At 43.9% G+C, this 19083-nt stretch overlaps 1 protein-coding gene and 1 long non-coding RNA gene across 2 annotated transcripts; one reads left to right on the forward strand and one right to left on the reverse strand.

The window, feature by feature from the left end:
• Positions 1 to 209: 209 nt before the first annotated feature.
• Positions 210 to 6380, reverse strand: TENT5A (terminal nucleotidyltransferase 5A). Its single transcript, XM_055534878.1, has 3 exons — positions 6240 to 6380; positions 5398 to 5956; positions 210 to 4257 (listed from the first exon to the last, which is right to left on the reverse strand). Exons 2-3 carry the CDS (start codon positions 5917 to 5919, stop codon positions 3481 to 3483), a joined length of 1299 nt encoding a protein of 432 aa, XP_055390853.1. The 5' UTR covers positions 5920 to 5956; positions 6240 to 6380; the 3' UTR covers positions 210 to 3480.
• Positions 6381 to 6640: 260 nt separating this feature from the next.
• On the forward strand, positions 6641 to 16384 carry LOC129659978 (uncharacterized). Its single transcript, XR_008718272.1, has 3 exons — positions 6641 to 6696; positions 14304 to 15073; positions 16248 to 16384. It is a non-coding gene; the product is annotated as an uncharacterized LOC129659978 (long non-coding RNA).
• Positions 16385 to 19083: the final 2699 nt, after the last annotated feature.

Raw genomic sequence — 19083 nt, forward strand, 5'->3', positions numbered from 1 at the left:
TTAACATAATACATTTCATTTACAAAATAGTTCACAATATTTGTTTGGCAAGCATTGCACTGAAAACAACTTTACACGCAGTAAGGCAACCTACAATAAGCAAACAGAAAAGGGTGGCAAAAACGAACAGTATGTTCACTCTTCTTGGCGTTTCCTCCTTGGCTTGGCTTACAGACCTTCCATCCTTGCAATGCTGGAGCCTTGTTAAAACAGTCCACCCAATACCAAGAGTGAGCAAATATTTGATCCTGTTTCTGGAAAGGAAAAGTCCATCTTGATGTAAGACATCTTGAGGCAATGAGACTTTACTGCAAATAAAGTCAACTTGTTAAAAGGGCACTGTCATGGGTGAAGTGTTTCCTGATGTGCCAGGCTGGACAGGTGAGAAGAACCTCCAGCAGAGGAAAAAAAAAAAAAAAACTTCTTCCTGCTTTAAAGTAACAGCGCACTCGACCAGATAAACACAAAGGTAAGCAAATCACAGACACTAATCAGGAGTTGAGAGCTGTCCTTTCTTCTGACCTATGACACATGGCTCTCTCTCACCAGACATTCAAATGTTTAGGCCACACATCCACAAAGATAGACATATATTCCACCGTTTGTTCAACTACATATGCACAAGACTATAGTACATACAAAAGGGAAATAAATTATATCAATCAAAGTAAATGCCGAAGGTTGTCTTGAGTACAGCCTGTTCTAACTGAAAGCCAGGTGCTGGCATTTCCAACTATGCTACCAGCCCTGGAGTAAGCAAGAAAAGAACATAAATATCTGAGAAAACAAATGAAAAGTGTATTTTTCAAAGAAGGCCCCTCCATACAAGAATCTGTGCCATAAAATAACAGCGGATCGTTGCTCTGGCAGAGCCGGAGACCTCCAGATTCTTTGTGAAATAGTGGACGACTCATCCGTCAAGAGTTAGGATGAGAAGGAACAAGGCAGATGCCCAGACGCTCCTCCTCCATTCCCAAATGTTCCCTTAGCTTTAATCTTAGGGAATGTCCAAACAGGTAAGGAGGATGGAGCTCTGGGTTTCTGACCATTTAGTATCAGGCTTAATCTGCAAATGGAACATTTCCTGGGAATTAGCAATGAATTTCTCAAAACCCAGAGCTGGAGTGAGCGAGTCGGAGCCAACATGGGAGAAGAAAAAGTTCCCTACAAAACAGCGAGTGGCAGTGCAGTAGCTGTTACAGCTGGGACAGAGTTCACAGGGAGGCTGCTCCAGCAAACCCATCAAGTTCCGGTTAAGGCTTCAAAGAAAGATGCGCAAGAAAGGTAGTTGGATGGATTAAACTAACAATGAGCATCTGAGGGATGCCCAGATAACAAACAGATTACACTGCCAATAGGATGATGCTATTTTCTTCCCCAATCCCTCTCTAATGGATGACAACAATCAGTTGATTCTTCAGAGGGCTGCACATAGTAAGCAGTCATCCACTAGGGTTGGTAAGGGATGATGTGGCTGCCTCACAAGACAAGAGGGAAGGTTTTCGGATGTTAAGTTTTGTTTTCAACAAATGCATTTTCAGAGACCAGTGTCCAAAGAAATTAAAGGCTGGGAGAAGGGATGGGTTCAAGATTAGCTGTCACTGAACTGAAATAGTAACACCAGTTCATTTCACAAAGGTGTAACTGGTCTCTTGAGACAGAAAATAAAGTTGAAACTGATTCGATGCAAAGTGAGTGAATTTGAAGTACAGTACTAAATATTTAAATGCAGTGTGACAACCAGATCGAAGATGTTTCATGTTGGCATGAATTTATAAAATTTTATATATAATATATCTCATATATAAATTTTAAGCAATTGTGCAAATACTCTTTAAAAAGGGTCATTTCACATTTACTAAACTCTAGTGGTCCTGGAATGCATAATGCACTCATTTAAAAATTCATTTAAATATTAATAAGTAGTGTTCAGATCACCAGAAATTCTTTTGAGCAGTCAGGGATTTAAACAGACTATCACTGATCCATGATCCACTGGATTATACATCATGGAGGTATGCAAGTATTACAAAAACTAAAAGGGTTCAAACTGTCAAAATGGCAGTTCAGTATAAAAAAAAAGTGTTCTGCCAAACAAATATTCTCCCATTTGTGGAATTCTATGGCTCACAAAATAAAAAGAAAAAAAAAAAACACTCACTAAAAAGGTATAATCTCTGCTCAATCTATCAAATATATTAATTGTTTTCCTCCTTCATTCACTTTAAGTTTTTTAGATGTGGGATTTAATTCATCACTGCAATATGCCCACTTCTCAGGTTATCCTGTTGAAAACATAAAAGCACACAGTATTTAAACATTTCCTATTTGCTACATTATTCTAGACCATAGTCAATGAACTGTGTGTATATACACATATCACAAATATGTATATATATACACATAATATACACACACATACACATGTACCTAGGATAACATCACACCAACAATGTTAACTTTATACAAGTATTTGTCAAGAAAAAAATAGGGCATCTCCTCCACCATTCACAAGCTTATGTGTTGTTTTATTTTCTTCTTGAGTCCCTGATAAAATAAGTCATTAAACCATAAAATTTTTCCACTTCAAATTTTCAGAAGGCAACAGGCACTTTGATGTATATTGGTGTGTAACAAATATAGTAACTCTTTATATATTCTACTATCTCTCTTCTACTTGGGTATTTTTATCTGGTAAATCTTTGGTCCTTGAGCATACTTTCTTTGCTACAGCTGTTTTTGCTTGCATTTTCACATTTTAAAAAATGTGAGCTATGCACGCAGCTGGAAATAATGGATTGTGTCATCATAAGTTCTGCTGTTTGTTATGAGAACTGCACCAACCTACTACTGTTCATTTGGAGCAAGCCATTTCTATTAGCGCAATGGGAGAGTTCCACAGATAGTATTCACTACAAGCCTCAGCAATCCCAATGTTGGTGTACCCCTTCTTTCTGTACCATTGTTACTATCTGAACTCCTGAATTGATAATTAAGTTGGAGGGAGACCTTTTTTTAATCTCTGTATATTCCCTTTCATGAATTCCATCTTATAAGAAACTATCCACTTGTCTTTTTTTCCTACGGCAAAGCTATGGGAGCAGGTACTGCAAACCCATATTGTCATCAAGCTTTTTTTTCCTCTGTCTCTAGTTATTTTAGGAGAACCTGGTTGCTTTTAATGACAGGTCTCTTTTGTTTCAGCAAAGAATCCAATTGGGTAGGAGAATCAGGCGGGAGGGTTGGTGGTGGTGGGTGGGTTATTTTGAGATCGTGCCCCCATACCTATGAAAAGATCCACAAAGCTTTGCCAAGTTTAAAACCAGGAGCAGATCATCATTGCACAAAACATATCCCTAATAAGGGCTGGATCACTCAGCCTTTTTCTTTTTATTTTTCTTTTCTCTCTCTCTCTCTCTTTCTCTTTTTTTTCCTATCTTGTCTGAAATGGCTTCCCCACAGGACATTTTTAAATGATTCTTAATTGCAGGGTAGCCAAGTGGAGTATGTCTGTTGCTGGCATGTGAACACTGGCTGGACCTGTGCAATGTAGTAATTGCTAAAGTTGGCATCTGCTACATAGGGGGCCGGCTGGTAATAGCAAGTGACGTTGGCCACGTTAGGGATGACATTCTGGTCAGCTAGCACCCGGATAGCCAGCATTGTGATCAGGTTTAAAGTCTGTCTTCTTTCATGTCCCATCAGACACACGGTACTCTCATTCACCACTCCATGAAGGGTCATGAGATAGTCATACTTGCGGTCTTCCAAGCCCACGAAGTGGTTCTGCAAATAGGACTCCAGTTTTCTCTGCTGCTCTCCAATGTCTGAGAAGTCGATGAAAAACCTGGAACACATATACCTCTGAAGGGTCTTGATTTCATCAGAGGCGGGCCTAAAGCCCCTCACTAAGAGGTTGCAGTACTTTAACAGGCCTCCCCCTCTGATTTCCTCCGGGTTCCGTGTGGCAATGATCTTGTTACAAAGATGATCAAAGGCTTCATGGAAATCGCCATAGACGCTCTCCCCGATTATTGTGGGGTGAAAGGTTTCAGTCATCGGGTTCTCTGAACATTCGTAAAAGAGGAGAAGAGAGTCTAATTTGATTTGAAAAGAATCTACACTAAATTCAAACTGCCTCCGGAGGGAATCCACAAATTTCAGTTCCACATTTTTGCCACTGTTGTTTGACAGGGATATAAGACTCCATCGGTCAGAGTCATTGCACACTTTAACCATTTTCTGCACATAAGCTTCCTACAATTTAAAAGACAAAACAAGAAGATGAGCAAACCTAGAAAAAAATAATAAATACATCCTCATCACAGCTGAGAATTATTTTGCTCCTCCCCTTTTGTTTTGTCAAGTTTCAGCAAAACACTACCTACAGGTTTAAACATTAAACAGTCTTCTGAAAACAACAACAACAAAAAGTACATTTAACGAGTGGTTCTGCTGTCTGGGAAAGAGACTAGAAGTAATAGTTTGAGGCTTTTGGCAGACATATCACAGTACTAAGCGGTTCTGTTGTCATGTCTGACTTTTGAAATGTTATTTTTTGAGAATGCTCTTACAGGTACAAGATTCACACAATATAGCTGCAATATTCAAAAGACAGAAGGGCCTACAGTAAAAAGTCAGTCTGCCTCTCATCCTGTCCCTAGTCACCTAGTTTCCCCTCCACCCGCCAGGCTACTGATAGGATCAGTATCTTGTGGGTCCCCGCAGGGATTCTGCAGCTAAAATCAAATATGAACTAAATTAAGATATTCTGGGAGGCTGGTTCCTCAGATCATTTTAACGCGCTTTGAGCCAAAGTGGGGAGGAGGGGACCCATTATATTCCGAACCCAACCACCAACCAGGAGAAAAGCCGTATTTATTCTTAATGCCTGGAGTCAGCAGAAAGCAGCTAGGAAATTAGTCACTTTTTCCAACACAATAATAAGCCCATTGACTCGCCTCTGCTGCAGGCTGCAGGAGACTCAAACATCCAATGACTCAAAAAAAAAAAAAAAAAAAGATGGACAACATTTCACTCTTCTACTTATCAGAATGTACGAATGTACTCCGGACACGACTCAAGCAAGGAAAGCCAAGAGTTAAAAAATAAGGAGAAGGAAGAGAGGGCAGGGCAGATGAGGAAGCAGAAGGCGCGGGGCGCTGAAGCAGCAAGTCAACGAAAACACTCAGACACAAGTCCACGCACCTTCGTGAACTCAGAAAAAAAAATAAGATAACTGAAAAGCAAAATTAGCCAGGGCGCGCACACGGGTCCAGGTGGCCGACCCGAACCCCGGGTGTCAGCCGTGCAGCACTCGCGCCCGGCCCGCCGCGGGGGCCCCGGGCCCCTCTGGGGTGGCGGGGGCGGGGGGTGGTGGCGGAGGGGGTGATTTACCTTGAGCGTGAGTGGTGTGATCTTCTCCTTGTTCACCCCTTCGGGTAAGAAGTCCAACAGGCAGTCCAGCACGACGTCCTTCACAGTCTGAAACTCCTCTTCCCCACGCAGGTCGGCGCAGAAGATCAGGTCCAGGTCTTTGTAGCCCAGGCCGCTGTCCTGGTGCAGGACGTGGCTGGCGGCCGAGCCGTTGAGGCGCACGTCGCGGACGCCGATGCGCTTCTCGGCCAGCCGCCGCCGCACCACCTTCACGATCAGGCTGGGCTGCAGCTCGAGCGTGGGGAAGTTGCCGCGCCCGTGGATCGGGATGGTCTCGCTCAGGATGCCGTCCAGCCGCTGCACTTGCTCCCAGTTCAGCACGTTGCAGTGCGCGGTGGGGCTCTCGCAGTATTCCAAGCAGTGCCCGGCAAACCCGCCGCCGCCGCCGCAGTCGCCGCCGCTCAGATCGCCGCCCAGGGGGATGTAGGGGCCGCCGGCCAGCTCGTCCTCGGCCATGGCAAAGTACCCTTCGCCTTCCGCCATGAAGTGCCCGCCGAACGCCACTTGGCCCTGGTCGGTCCTAAGAGAGAACGGGGGGGGGGGGGGGGAAGTGGGGGAAGGAGCGCGCTGAGGACGCTGAGAAGCGGCAGGGCGGACGGGGGAGGGGGGCCGCGAAGGCAGGAACGCGCCCCCTTTCCCCCCTTGAATCCCCCCGCCTCGCCTAGGGGGACACCCCGGAGACGCTCCCTCCCCAGGCCCCCGCGGTTCCCCAGCCGCGCACCGCGCCCCGCAAGAGCAGCCCCGCACCAAAAGTATCTCTGATGCATCTGGAAAAGCGCAAGCGGGAGTCCCGTCTGTGTCACCTGGAGGCGGCCGCCCCTTCTAGGAGCGCGGCGAGCGAGGAACTGCGAGGCGACAACTCTTCGCGAGCAGCGAGTGCGCTCCCGGCCTCGGCGAGCGACTCGAGTCCTTCCTAGACCCCCGCCGCCCGCACCGGCCACTCCCGCCCCTCGCCCCCGCCCGCGCCGCCTGAGTCGCGGTGGTCCCGGAGGTGGCGGCTCCTGCTGCCGCCGCCGCCGCCGCCGCCGCCGCCGCACACGTTCCTGTCTCTGGAGCTTTAGCAGTTGTGCGGGAGAAACGGCCTCAGTACTTTTTTTATACGAGGTCCTCTGGGCGCTTCCGGGGCCCTGCGCCGCACGAATCGCCACACCCTCCTCATCTGCATAGGGCACCGCCCCCGCCCGCCCGCCCCGCTGCCCGAGCCCTGCGGAGCTGAAAGGCTGCGGCGGCCGGTCCCGGAGCGCGAGGCCGACGGCGGTTGTGAGTGTGCACTCGTGTGCTTGTACTTATATTTGACGTATGGATTCCTCCCCCACCTCCCACACACACAAAGCCCCTCTTTTTATTTTTTATTTTTTCCCCTCCAACGAAGCATTTCCGATGCCTCAAGAGTTCTAAGTCGCCCGCACAACCAGAGCCCGGCGAAATTCGCGCAACTGCAGAAACTTCCCAAACATAAAATTCTCGCCTTTTCTGGCGCGTCATTATGGCTTGTGGACGGGGCTCCAGAGGTTCTTTCGACTCCCCGAACCCCCGACCATCGTTTTATTAGACAATGTGTGGTGTCAAGCTAGACCATTTACTCCGTTAATAAACCCGGCCTCGGCGAGAACTAAGACGCCCACTTCCCCTTGCCGGTCAGGCGGCGCGCGCGAGGGGAAGGGCGAGCTCCCCCGGGTTTCGATTCTCCAGACCTCAGGCGGCGCGGGGAGCTCGGCGTGAGCCCGCGGAGCGCGGGGGCGGGGCCGAGCGTGCGCCCGTCTCCCGCGCGCGCGAGCGGGCCGGGGGCGCGGCGTGGGGCCAGCGCGCGTCTCCGAGCGGGCGCCCCGGCGGGCCTGATAGCCGGAAGGGCGCGCGGCCAGCGGCTGAGGACCCGGCGGGCCCGGAGTGCAGCGCGCGGGGAGCGCGCGGCCGCCGGGTCGCGCGAAGGGCTGCCGAGCCGGGCCGGACGCTCCGGCGGCGCGTTCTCTCGCCGAGACCTGAGGCGGAGGAGCGCGTTCGTTCCCGGGGCGCCTAAGGTTTTCCTTTTTCAAGTGAGTGTGCTAATGTCGGTGTGAAACGAGCTGGTGTTCCACGACCCGCGAAAAGTACGAGTTTAAAGGACACAAACGTTCCTCTCGCAGCTCCTCAACTCAGTCGCCTCAACGGCGCGAAAGGAGCGTGGTGTTATCTCCGCGCGCCCTCGCGCCCACACGCCCCCAGCCCACCCCGGTCTTTGCTAGAAAGCGCCCCCCTCTTCTGACTGTCAATTCTGGCTGCTCGATGCCTCTTTTCAAACTTAAAAGAGTAACTTTCCTTCTCGTGGAGGCTGCGGGCTCCTGGGGTGGGGGGCGCCTGGGAAGCTTGGAAACCCCCCGCCTGTGGCCCCGCACGACCCCGGCCGCCCTGCCTGCGAGGGAACACGACCCCCCCCGCCCCGCCTCCGAACAGGGGGAGCCCCGGCCTCGTCACCGAAGCTGAGTGCCTTGAGGGGGGTGCTGGGGAGTTAGGGGGGACGGTCACCCGCCGAGCCTCCAGCTGCGTGGCAACGCCGCCCCCTGCCGGTGCCCTGCGGCGCTGCTCTCAAAGCGGAGGAACCAGCGGGACCGCAGACGGAAGCCATTACTCCTCAGCGCCGGCCTCGCGAGGTGCGGGAGTCCAGGAAGGGACCGCGGGACAACCAACCACACGATTCTCACGGGCCCATCGCTTCCCCAGATGCACACTCATGGATCTAGTCACCTGTGCATAACTGCGCGTGTGTTGTGAGAAACGTGTGATTTGACATAGAGCAGTGGTGGACTTGGACTTCCCTGGTGGCACAGTGGATAAGAATCCGCCTGCCGATGCAGGAGACATGAGAGACGCGGGTTCCATCCCTGGGTCGGGAAGATCCCCTGGAGGAGGACGTGAAAACTCACTCCAGCACTCTTGCCTGGAGAACCCCATGGACAGAGGAGCCTGGTGGGCTACAATCCACGGGGTCACAAACAGCCGGACACGACTGAAGCGACATAGCACACACACACACACAGTGGTGGACTAACTGGGACCAGGGGAGCTGGGGGAGACGAGAGGAGCGGCGTCCTTTTGATCGGATCTTGAAAAGTGGACTTGCCTTGGTAGTTGGGAAAGGAGAAAAGCACTGCCAGCAAAAGGGAAGAGTGTAAGAGAATTGGAGTTTGAGCAAGGCCTTATAGACCGCCACTGTAAGAAATGAGATTGGTGGTACATCTCGATACAAACCAGATTGGTTCTAGGAACTTCCTGAGAACCTCCGGGCAATACTCTGCTTAGCTCTTTACACTTAACACCTCGTTTAATCTTCGCTTGAGAAGATATCCTCTATCACAGGGATTTGGAAACAAGAATTGTGAGGTAGAGATTTGCCCAAATTTCATAGCTAATCAGTGGTGAGTTCAGGCCTCGAAACCAACCCATTTTGCTGCTGCTGCTAAGTCTCTTCAGTCGTGTCTGACTCTGTGCAGCCCCATAGACGGCAGCCCACCGGGCTCCTCTGTCCATGGGATTTTTCCATGTCCCTGGGATTCTCCAAGTAAGGACACTGGAGTGGGTTGCCATTTCCTTCTCCAATACATGAAAGTGAAAAGTGAAAGTGCAGTCGCTCAGTCGTGTCTGACTCTTAGCGACCCCATGGACTGCAGCCTACCAGGCTCCTCTGTCCATGGGATTTTCCAGGCAAGAGTACTGGAATGAGGGGCCATTGCCTTCTCCACCCATTTCTCTGGGGAGTGCTATTTAGCCATAGTTTTCAGGAATAGGATATATGTAGCCTACCAGTACCCCCTGGTACTTTGAACCTCTGGATTTGAACGAAAAAGAAAAGGCCTTTTCTATAATGAAACACATGTTCAAGGCTAATATGAATTCTGCCCCTGAAAACAAAAGCAATGGAGTAGATTATGTAGTAGGTGAAAATGAAAGTTAGTCACTCAGTCACGTCTGACTGCGACTCCATGTACTATAGCCTGCCAGGCTTTTCTGTCCATGGAATTCTCCACTCAAGACTACTGAAGTGGGTAGTCATTCCCTTCTCCAGGGGATCTTCTGGACCCAGGGCTCGAACCTGGGTCTCCAGCATTGCAGGTGGATTCCTTACTGTCTGAGCCACCTGAGAAGCCCAGTATTGGGTACACTGCACTGAAAAAAAAAAAAAGGTTTAGCCCCACTGCCATTATTTTATACTTTAACCCTTCTCCCAAAAAAAGTGGGGAAGAAAAAAGAAAAAAAAGCATTAGTCTCTGAGCCCTTGGCTACCTGGGCTTCAGGAAATCTTAAAGATTTTGGCCTGTGGGGCTAAAGGAATCTACATTTTGGCAAGTTGCCCATGCGATTCCTAACACAAGGGCCCAGTCTCAATTTACACCAGGCTGACAAGGGATACTGCAGCCTGGTTCTCTAGATGGGCACCTTCTCCCTGGCAGAGGCTGCTCTTTTCTGCCTGGCTGCTCTCATGGAGAGTGGAGAGCATGGCTGAGAGGCAGAGGTGGAGCCTGAGGCCAGCTCCAGAGAGCCTGCAGTGCATTAGATCCTATGCTGGAGAAGGGTGAGTTCCAGGGGCAGTGGGGCAAGATGACTTCTCCCAAGTCTCCAGGGCTTTGTGGCTGACACGTCCCTGACCCTCTAACAAAGTGTTACCCCTCCCTCTCTGGGTTCTCCCTTGCTAGCACCCCTCCTAATCCCAATAATCCAGACCTGCCACCTCCTGCGCTATTACATCTGGGATCTCTTACTTTTGGCAGCACTACATAGTATTTGACTGGATTCATATGTGCCTGATTCATATATGGCCATTTGATACATGTTGTCGAATGAAAGTGTCTGTTGTTCTTTGTCCCTCTTCTCCCTGTCTTCAAACTGAGATAATATTTACATTCTGGAAAAGAAATGGTTCATCCTTACATAAAATTGCAAATTTTGCAATTGCAAGTATTTCTTTTTCCCTAGAAACCAAACTAATTATCAAATGAGAAAGTCCCCACTCTCCAAACATGTTCATTGCCAAGATCACCTCTCAACACAGTTACCCTTGGATTAAATTTAGGTGCAGAGTTGCCATATACATGTCTGTATACTAGGCTTTAAACAGGCTTTAATTTCTGTACCTTTTTGGTAAATAATTTACTTTTTCTCATCTTAAAGGGGAGGAAGATCTATGGCAATATAATGCTGTATGTCTGTATCTGTAGTTCTTAAAGGAAAGCTAACAAAAGAAACACTTATGGCTAGTTAACCTGGATTCAAAAGTGACAGTCTATCTGAACTTAGCAAAATAAGAAGTTCCATTTTGGCCTGGAGAGTACTTAATGTACTTGAGTTGGTTATAATGGGCCAGACACTATGCTCAGTATGTTATAGACACCATTTCTTTTAAACTTTCTCCACATATCAGAGCTCTACATATCACATCCCCGTTTTCCAGATGGGGGAGATGAGGCAGAGGAAGGTTAAGGAACTGACAGAAGTGGCAGAGCCTCGGTTCACAACCACTCCTGTGGCTGCTCTCTGCAGCTTTTCCTCTGGGAGCCTTCCTTCCCCCTGTCATTTCATTTTCCTTTTAGGCTTAAAACTGAACTGGAACTGTACTCTGCTCCTACTTTCTTTCCAAATTCTATGTTCAGATTGTATAGAACATCGAAGACCAAGGTGTTTTGTCCTGAAACAGCTGCTGAGGTCAGAATGCACCTGGCTGGGTGGATGAGAGTATCTTCCTCAGTCAGAAAGGCCTGCCTCCCTGACTGGGGGGGGGAGGTCCAGAAAGTTAGCAGCCTTCCAAAGAGGCTTTGAGAAAACCACACACACACACACACACACACACACACACACACACAGAAACAGGGTGGGGAGGGTCACAGTCTGCCCCAATTTCACTTAGTCTTGCTACCCTTCCCATTTTGCTTTGCTTCCTGTCTTTTCAGGAATGTTTTCAGAAGATAAGCAGCAAATAAATATGCAATGATTCCCCCACGCTCACATCCAAAGTTTGCTTAGAACACAGCAGTGAGGCCTAGTTCCTCTCTCTCCCCAGATTTTTGTCTTGCTCTTCATCTTTTCACACCAGCTCTCTCTACCCTCTCCATGGATTATCCACCTTCCCCTGCCCCTGCCCTTTCCACCAAAAGTGACAGAACCCTGCAGGAATACCTTGTCCCCTCACCCCCACTCTGGGCCAGAGCAGTGGGATATAAAGATTTTTGGGCCACTCCCCACACCCTTGCCATTTACCACCTTCCTAGGGCAGAGTGGTTCCTGAGGCCATGGAGGACAGACAGGTGTCCTTCTCCAGCCATGTCCGCACAGAAGTCCACATTGCAGGGCAAACAAGAGCTTTCTGTCATCCAGTAATTACTAGTAGAACAGCAGCCAATCAAAGGGCTTCATGTAGAATTTAAAACTCCTGGGAAATTAGTCAATACATTACCTGTTTTCCCAGGGAATGCTGCTTGTGAAATGACTCTCCTCATGTTTCTTCAGGGAAACAAAGGTTTATTTAAGGCCTATCAAAGGCCAGAGACATCCTAAATCATACAGCTTCTAGTCTTGAGAATAACAGCCCAGCATCTTACTACCTATATGGTTGTTAGCAATCAACAGATTAACTTCTATAGTTTAAACTTTTCAACACTTTTTTCCTGTTTTACTTCATTTTATCTTCAAAATTATTCTGGCCGATGAGCAGTGCAAGAAATTCTAAGTGATTTTTTGCAGGTTTACATCTCTAATTCTGGAAAAGTTAAAGTAAGACTCAGTTGCTTTCAGTCATGGACCAGCATCCCTTTCTCAGGACCACATGGTTTAATCTTTCATACATTCAAATATCTGTGAGTGTATTTCAGTGATCAGTAACAAATTGTTCAGTTTGAAGGGAACCTCTAGCCATAAAGAGCATCGTTTGTATGGACTACATTCTCACTTGTGAACATCTTACAAAAACTGTTGAGCATCTCCTAAGTGTCATTTCCTAAGGTTATATTTAAGAATATTTATTTGACATATATGACCACATAAAAACAGTTCTTTGCATAGGCAGAGATCACTGAGCTGTGGAAATTCAATATGCAAGCAACACAGTCCTATGTCATCAATCTTAAAATCAAACTCAATGCAGATCATCTTTTAATAGAGTTCTTCATCAGAAAGACAAGCCAGTATTTTCTTGTGCTGCTATCAGTGCTGATTATGCCAGAAGTTCCTCCTGTTTTGACATCTTGGTGAAACGCTTGCTGTTTCAATGTTGCAAGTCCCATGGACCAGACTGTTTTCTTTTCTCCAAACAAAAGAGACATTCAAAAGTCACATTCATTTGGCAAAATGTAAACTAGAAATACACGTGTATTTTCAAAACCTACCAAATATGAATAAGTAAACTGCTTTTCCCCCAAAGTCATATTTATATTGCAAGTTTTTCCTTCTGCAAGTTTGTACTAGAAGAATGTTTAACTTCTCTGAAGAAAATGTGGATGTTTACTTGTGGTGCTTATAAAGCTTTGAGAAAGGTACAAGGTGGGAATATATTGAATTATATACTAATTCATTATATAATGAATATAATGAATTCATTATATTCTATTTCTAATTCATTATATAATGAATATAATGAATTATAATTCATTATATAATAAATTATTTTCTAAAAGGAATTTGGCCAAAATATTCATGTATCTTGTGAAAAGAGAGAGAGAGAGAGAAAAAGAAAACTGTCTTCTGTGGGTATATCAGCTCATTCTGATATATTTTTAGCCAACTCTTACTTTGTACACATATATTGACATATTGGTCACTGATCATTAATTTATATGACCTTTCAACATTTTGGACATAATTAAACATGGTGTATATCCATTTTACCAGCACCATTTTGATATGCCAAATTCAGAAATTGTGTAATTACCATGTGAATTTATAGCAGCTACAAAAAGTATATTTGCTCACATACTTAGACCATACACTGATTCAGTAATGCATATACCTCCTTGTTTAAAAGAATTTTTTAAACATTTCTACCATAACTTTCTTTGTTAAAATCTTTTCCTCTTAATTTCCTTCCTTACCTCAAAATTATCTGCTGCAAAGAAAGAAATAAACAGTACAATTAAATAGATAGCCAATGGGGAATTGGCTGTATGAATCAGGGAACTCAAACGGGTTCTGTATCAACCTAGAGGGGTGGAATGGGGAGGGAAATAAAATAGTACAATTAATGCTATCCTGATGTTTGGGAGAAATTACTATGGAAAATTGTAAGCAACCAAAAAGCACATTTCTGAGTCTTAGAAAGTCTGAGAAACTGAACACAACAGATAGTAACACAACAAATAATATTTAAAATGAAGGTTTTTTTCCCCAAAAGCTACTAGGGTGATGAACATTTTTATAGACAGGCTTCTTAAAAACTGTTCAAACCAGACTCCAGGAAGATAAATTTCACCACCTTGAAAATGCTGGCTCCTTAAGTAAAATGTGAATGGGAAAACTAGCTGCAGACTCTAAGAACTAAGACATTTGGATATATTTTAGCAATATGGAATAAAAGATTCAAGTTTAACTTTCTAAAAAAAAACAAAAGAATCATTACTTGAGATAGTATAGGGGCTAGAAAATAAGAGCTATCAAAGTTATTACTATTTGAACCATGGAAGCTTCTGACTGGAGATCGATTTCTGAGAAGCCACAGCTCCAGCCAGAGTCCTGGACATTAAAAGGGAGTTTATGCTAACACATAATTAAGTACCCACGGTTTAGATAAGATATCTCCAAAGGGCAATTGAACTGCCCTCCAGGTTTTGAAATTTGTAGTTACTCAATAAGGTCATTGTTTAGCATAAAAGAAGTGACATTCTTTTTTTTTTCTTTTTAATTTATTTTAGGCAATGGCACCCTACTCCAGTATTCTTGCCTAGAAAATCCCATGGACGGAGGAGCCTGGTAGGCTGCAGTCCATGGGGTCTCGAAGAGTCGGACACGACTGAACGACTTCACTTTCACTTTTCACTTTCCTGCATTGGAGAAAGAAATGACAACCCACTCCAGTGTTCTTGCCTGGAGAATCCCAGGGATGGGGGAGCCTGGTGGGCTGCCGTCTCTGGGGTCGCACAGAGTTGGACATGACTGAAGCGACTTAACAGCAGCATTTTAACTGGAGGCTAATTACTTTACAATATTGTGGTGGTTTTTGCCATACATTCACATGAATCAGCCATGGGTGTACATGTGTTCTTCCTATCAGAAGGTCATTTTACAGTATTAAAACAGAAAAAAAAATAATGGCACCTGAGATAATTTGTGCCACAACCACTCCCTAGTTTCCATTAAGATTCTGAAGTTATTTATTTTACCCTCCATTGGCACTAATTTGGCAACCTTACTCTCTCCATCTACCCAATGTGCGATCTCTGAGCAGTAATTCAACATACTTGCACTGACCAGAAATATGTGACTTTGCTGTGTGTTAAAAATAGATCCCCCTTGTGAGCACTTGTGACTTGTCTAGTTTACTCTAGTCTTCGACTCCTGACATGTCTTGGAACATTACCTCTGTCCTTCATTGGATTACAGGACCTATTGAGAAAGTCAGCGGTCATGGGCGTGTACATGACATAGGCACTTTGAACTCTGGAGCAATGGATACTCCTGCAAGGTTAGCCCATTTCATGACCAAAGTAACACATCTATATTTTTAGTTCATTGTTTAAAAAATAAAATGAATAATCATAAAAATATAAGAATAGTCATATTTCATTTTAAACTTTCCTGTAACATAATTCTGTATTATTGTACACTGCAGTGTTTTCTATTTTGTATGTTATAACCCTAGAAGAAGTGAGATGCCTTTTAAATGCCTTTTAAATATTTCTGACATGAAAAATAATTACCCTTTGCATATTGGGTATGTCATTATTTTGAGTCACACCTTCTTCATAAATCAAAGAAATTGAATTATCATGACTAATTCTTAATCCACTTTGTGTCTAAAGATAGCAAACATTTGGAACAAAAAATTGAAAAACAAGCTAATTATTTAGATATTTTATCTACATGATATTAAACAGCCAGATGTCTGGTTAAACTTCTTGTGTTTAATAGAGCACAATGGAAATTTTAGTTGTCTTCTAAATTTAATTAACGATCAATTTGATCAAAACATTTACTCTGGAACTTGCATTATTGATTTTGAATGCCTGTATTGATCAAATTAACCAGAGGCTTTGCAAAATGCACTTTAAGCTGCAGTAAAACCTGGGTAGTCTGAGCCTTCGTCTCCTCTTAAATCCCTGTGCAGTGAGCAATCCCTGGATTTCGAATGTGTGTGTGTGTGTGTTGCAGAGGGGGTTTGGTAACAATAGCACAGCGGGATGTGAACCTGTGGGTATACACATGTACTTGTATCTCCCCTAATTTTTTCTCTAGATGTTGATTCTTTCACACATCCGTTCTCATTCCCTATTCATTAATACAGATAAATGGCTATTGAATCCATCTAGTGCTATCGGCTGTTATTAACCTTTTGTAAATCCTTTAGGTCTGATCACTATGGTTACCTAAAAACCTGGCAAATAACCTAGATTAAATAACCTAAATAAGTTCTGTATGTCTAGTAAAAGTTCTTTATTTAGGAAGATAACGTTTTCAGTTGGAATATGCTAAGCTTTAAACTTTTAATAAGCTTTTAATAACTGTCAATGCCATTATGAAATAGATTCCAATTTTATGATCATCTGTTGACTCATTTTTCTGAAGCCCTGATTATGTACGATTAATGAGGGTTGTTTTTTTTTTTTGTCGATTTAACTTTTCTCTCGTTTATTTTTCAGTGCTTCTGGGAATACTTCAGAAGTTTCCAGCACTGTTCTGTTTTTAAATCAAATAATTTATGAAGTATAATCAGCTTTAGATTTCAAATTGTGCTTTCATACACAAGCCATAAAATTTAAAATATTACTTTTAATTGTATGAGGATGTTATGTTACTACTTATTCAAATTTTATAGTAGTAAGTTTTTCAATAAAAACTTTTATCCTTATTATTTTCTTAGGACATTTAACTATAGTGACTATATAGCTCAAATTTTTAAAAGTATGTGGTCTTAAAATATGAATATGCTTATGAGGAAAAAGGGACAGTGTATTTTAAATCTGTTTAGTTCTTCAACGATCTAAAATGTAAATGTACTTCAACAATCTAAAATGGTCATCCTTCTGCCATACAGGATTCTAATTATGCCTTCAGTTCATTTTTCTCTGATAGCTATATATCATATCATCTGTTGGCCATTGTGAAGTTATTGCAAAAATGAAATATAGGGGACTCAGAAGTTCAATATTCACAAACCCATAGAGATATCACCATACTCTCCCATTTAAAGGCTCTTGTACACCTAGTTGAAGCACTGACCACAAATATCAGGTCTGAAAAATTGAAATGTTATTCTCCCAAAGCCTGTGGGAAAATGTGGTATCTCACTAAAGAGCACGGTAGTCTTCTTAAATGCAGGGATCCCCAGTTTTAGTCTCTTGCTGTGACTTTATAGCTATCCATAAGGTTCTGTTCGTCTTTGGCCTTCGTCTAATTTGCTCTCATTTGGGGCTAATTCCGCTTTGTTTTCTTAAATCCAATTTTGGCTAATAAATACCTACAACATATTTTACTGTATATAATAGCACTGAGAAATTGAACTTTGAGTACAACTAAGTAGAAAATATCAAATATGATATCATTATAGCATAAGTTGGTTCAGCATCTGTGTCAGATTATGTTATTCAAACACATGTAACAGTCAAATTTCTGACTTGATCATCCTCTGCAGACAGTTCTTGTCAGTTGAAGTCTGTTTTTTGTTACTGCTCTGTCAGTGGATCATCCCCATAATTACAAAAATTCTGTTGAATTCCCAGAGGTTTCCTATATTTCGTATCTGTTACATTATTTGAGAATAAGATATTACATATTGTTGTTCAGCACCTCAGTCATGTCCGACTCTTTGTGACCCCATGGACTGCAGCATGCCAGGCTTCCCTGTCCTTCATCATCTCCTGGAGCTTGTTCAAACTCATGTCCATTGAGTTGGTGATGCCATCCAACCATCTCTTCTTCTGTCATCCCCTTCTCCTCCTGCCTTCAATCTTTCGCAGCATCAGGGTCTTTTATAATTAGTCAGTTCTTTGCATCAGGTGGCCAAAGTATTAGAACTTCAGCTTCAGCATCAGTCCCTCCAATGAACATTCAGGACTGATTTCCTTCAGGATTGACTAGTTGGATCTCCTTGCAGTCCAAGGGACTCTCAAGAGTCTTCTCCAACGCCACAGTTCAAAAACATGATTTCTTCAGCGCTCAGCCTCCTTTATGGTCCAAGTATCACATCCATATATGACTACTGGAAAAACCATAGCTTTGACTAGACAGACCTTTGTTGGCAAAGTAATGTCTCTGCTATTTAATATGCTGTCTAAATTTCTTATAGCTTTTCTTCCAAGGAGCAAGCGTCTTTTAATTTCATAGCTGCAGTCAACATGTCCAGTGATTTTGGAGTGCAAGAAAATAAAGTCTGTCACTGTTTGCATTGCTTCCCCATCTATTTGCCACGAAGTGATGGGACCAGATGCCATTATCTTCATTTTTTTGAATATTCAGTTTTAAGCCAGCTTTTTCACTCTCCTCTTTCACTTTCATCAAGAGACTCATCAGTTCCTTTTTCACTGTCTGCCATAAGGGTGGTGTCATGTGCATATCTCAGGTTATTGATATTTCTCCTGCCAATCTTAATTCCAGCTTGTTCTTCATGCAGCCCAGGATTTTGCTTGATGTACTCTGTGTGTAAGTTAAATAAGCAGAGTGACAATATACAGCCTTGACGTATTCCTTTTCTCAGTTTTGATCCAGTCTGTTGTTCCATGTCTGGTTCTAACTGTTGCTTCTTGACCTGCATACAAGTTTCTCAGGAAGTAGGTAAGATGGTCTGGTATTTTCATATCTTTAAGAATTTTCCACAGTTTATTGTGATCCACACAGCCAAAGGCTTTAGTGTAGTCAATGAAGCAGAAGTAGATGTTTTTCTGGAATTCTTTTGCTTTTTCTATAATCCAACAGATGTTGGCAATTTGACATCTGGTTCCTCTGCCTTTCCTAAATCCAGCTTGAACATCTAGAAGTTCTCAGTTCACATACTATTGAAGCCTAGCTTAGAGAATTTTGAGCATTACTTTGCTAGCATGTGAAATGAGCGCAATTGTGCAGTAGTTTGAACATTCTTTGGCATTGCCCTTCTTTGGGATTGGAATGAAAACTGACCTTTTCCAGTCCTGTGGACACTGCTGAGTTTTTCAAATTTGCTGGCATATTGAGTGCAGCACTTTCACAGCATCATCTTTTAGGATTTGAAATAGCTCAACTGGAATTCCATCACCACCACTAGCTTTGTTCGTAGTAATGCTTCCTAAGGCCCACTTGACTTTGCACTCCAAGATGTCTGGTTCTAGGTGAGTAACCACACCATCGTGGTTATCTGGGTCATTAAGATCATTTTTCTTATAGTTCTTCAATGTATTCTTGCCACCTCTTCTTAATATCTTCTGCTTCTGTTAGGTCCATACCATTTCTGTCCATTATTGTGCCCATCTTTGCATGAAATGTTCCCTTGGTATCTCTAATTTT

Source organism: Bubalus kerabau, chromosome 9, assembly GCF_029407905.1.
Source record: "Bubalus kerabau isolate K-KA32 ecotype Philippines breed swamp buffalo chromosome 9, PCC_UOA_SB_1v2, whole genome shotgun sequence".
NCBI classification, from domain to species: domain Eukaryota; kingdom Metazoa; phylum Chordata; class Mammalia; order Artiodactyla; family Bovidae; genus Bubalus; species Bubalus kerabau.

Coding starts and splice junctions, on each gene's coding strand:
- TENT5A (XM_055534878.1), bottom strand. CDS start 5,919: ATGGCGGAAGGCGAAGGGTACTTTGCCATGGCCGAGGACGAGCTGGCC. Junction 4,258..5,397: donor TCACACCACTCACGCTCAAG/GTAAATCACCCC, acceptor TTTAAATTGTAG/GAAGCTTATGTGCAGAAAAT.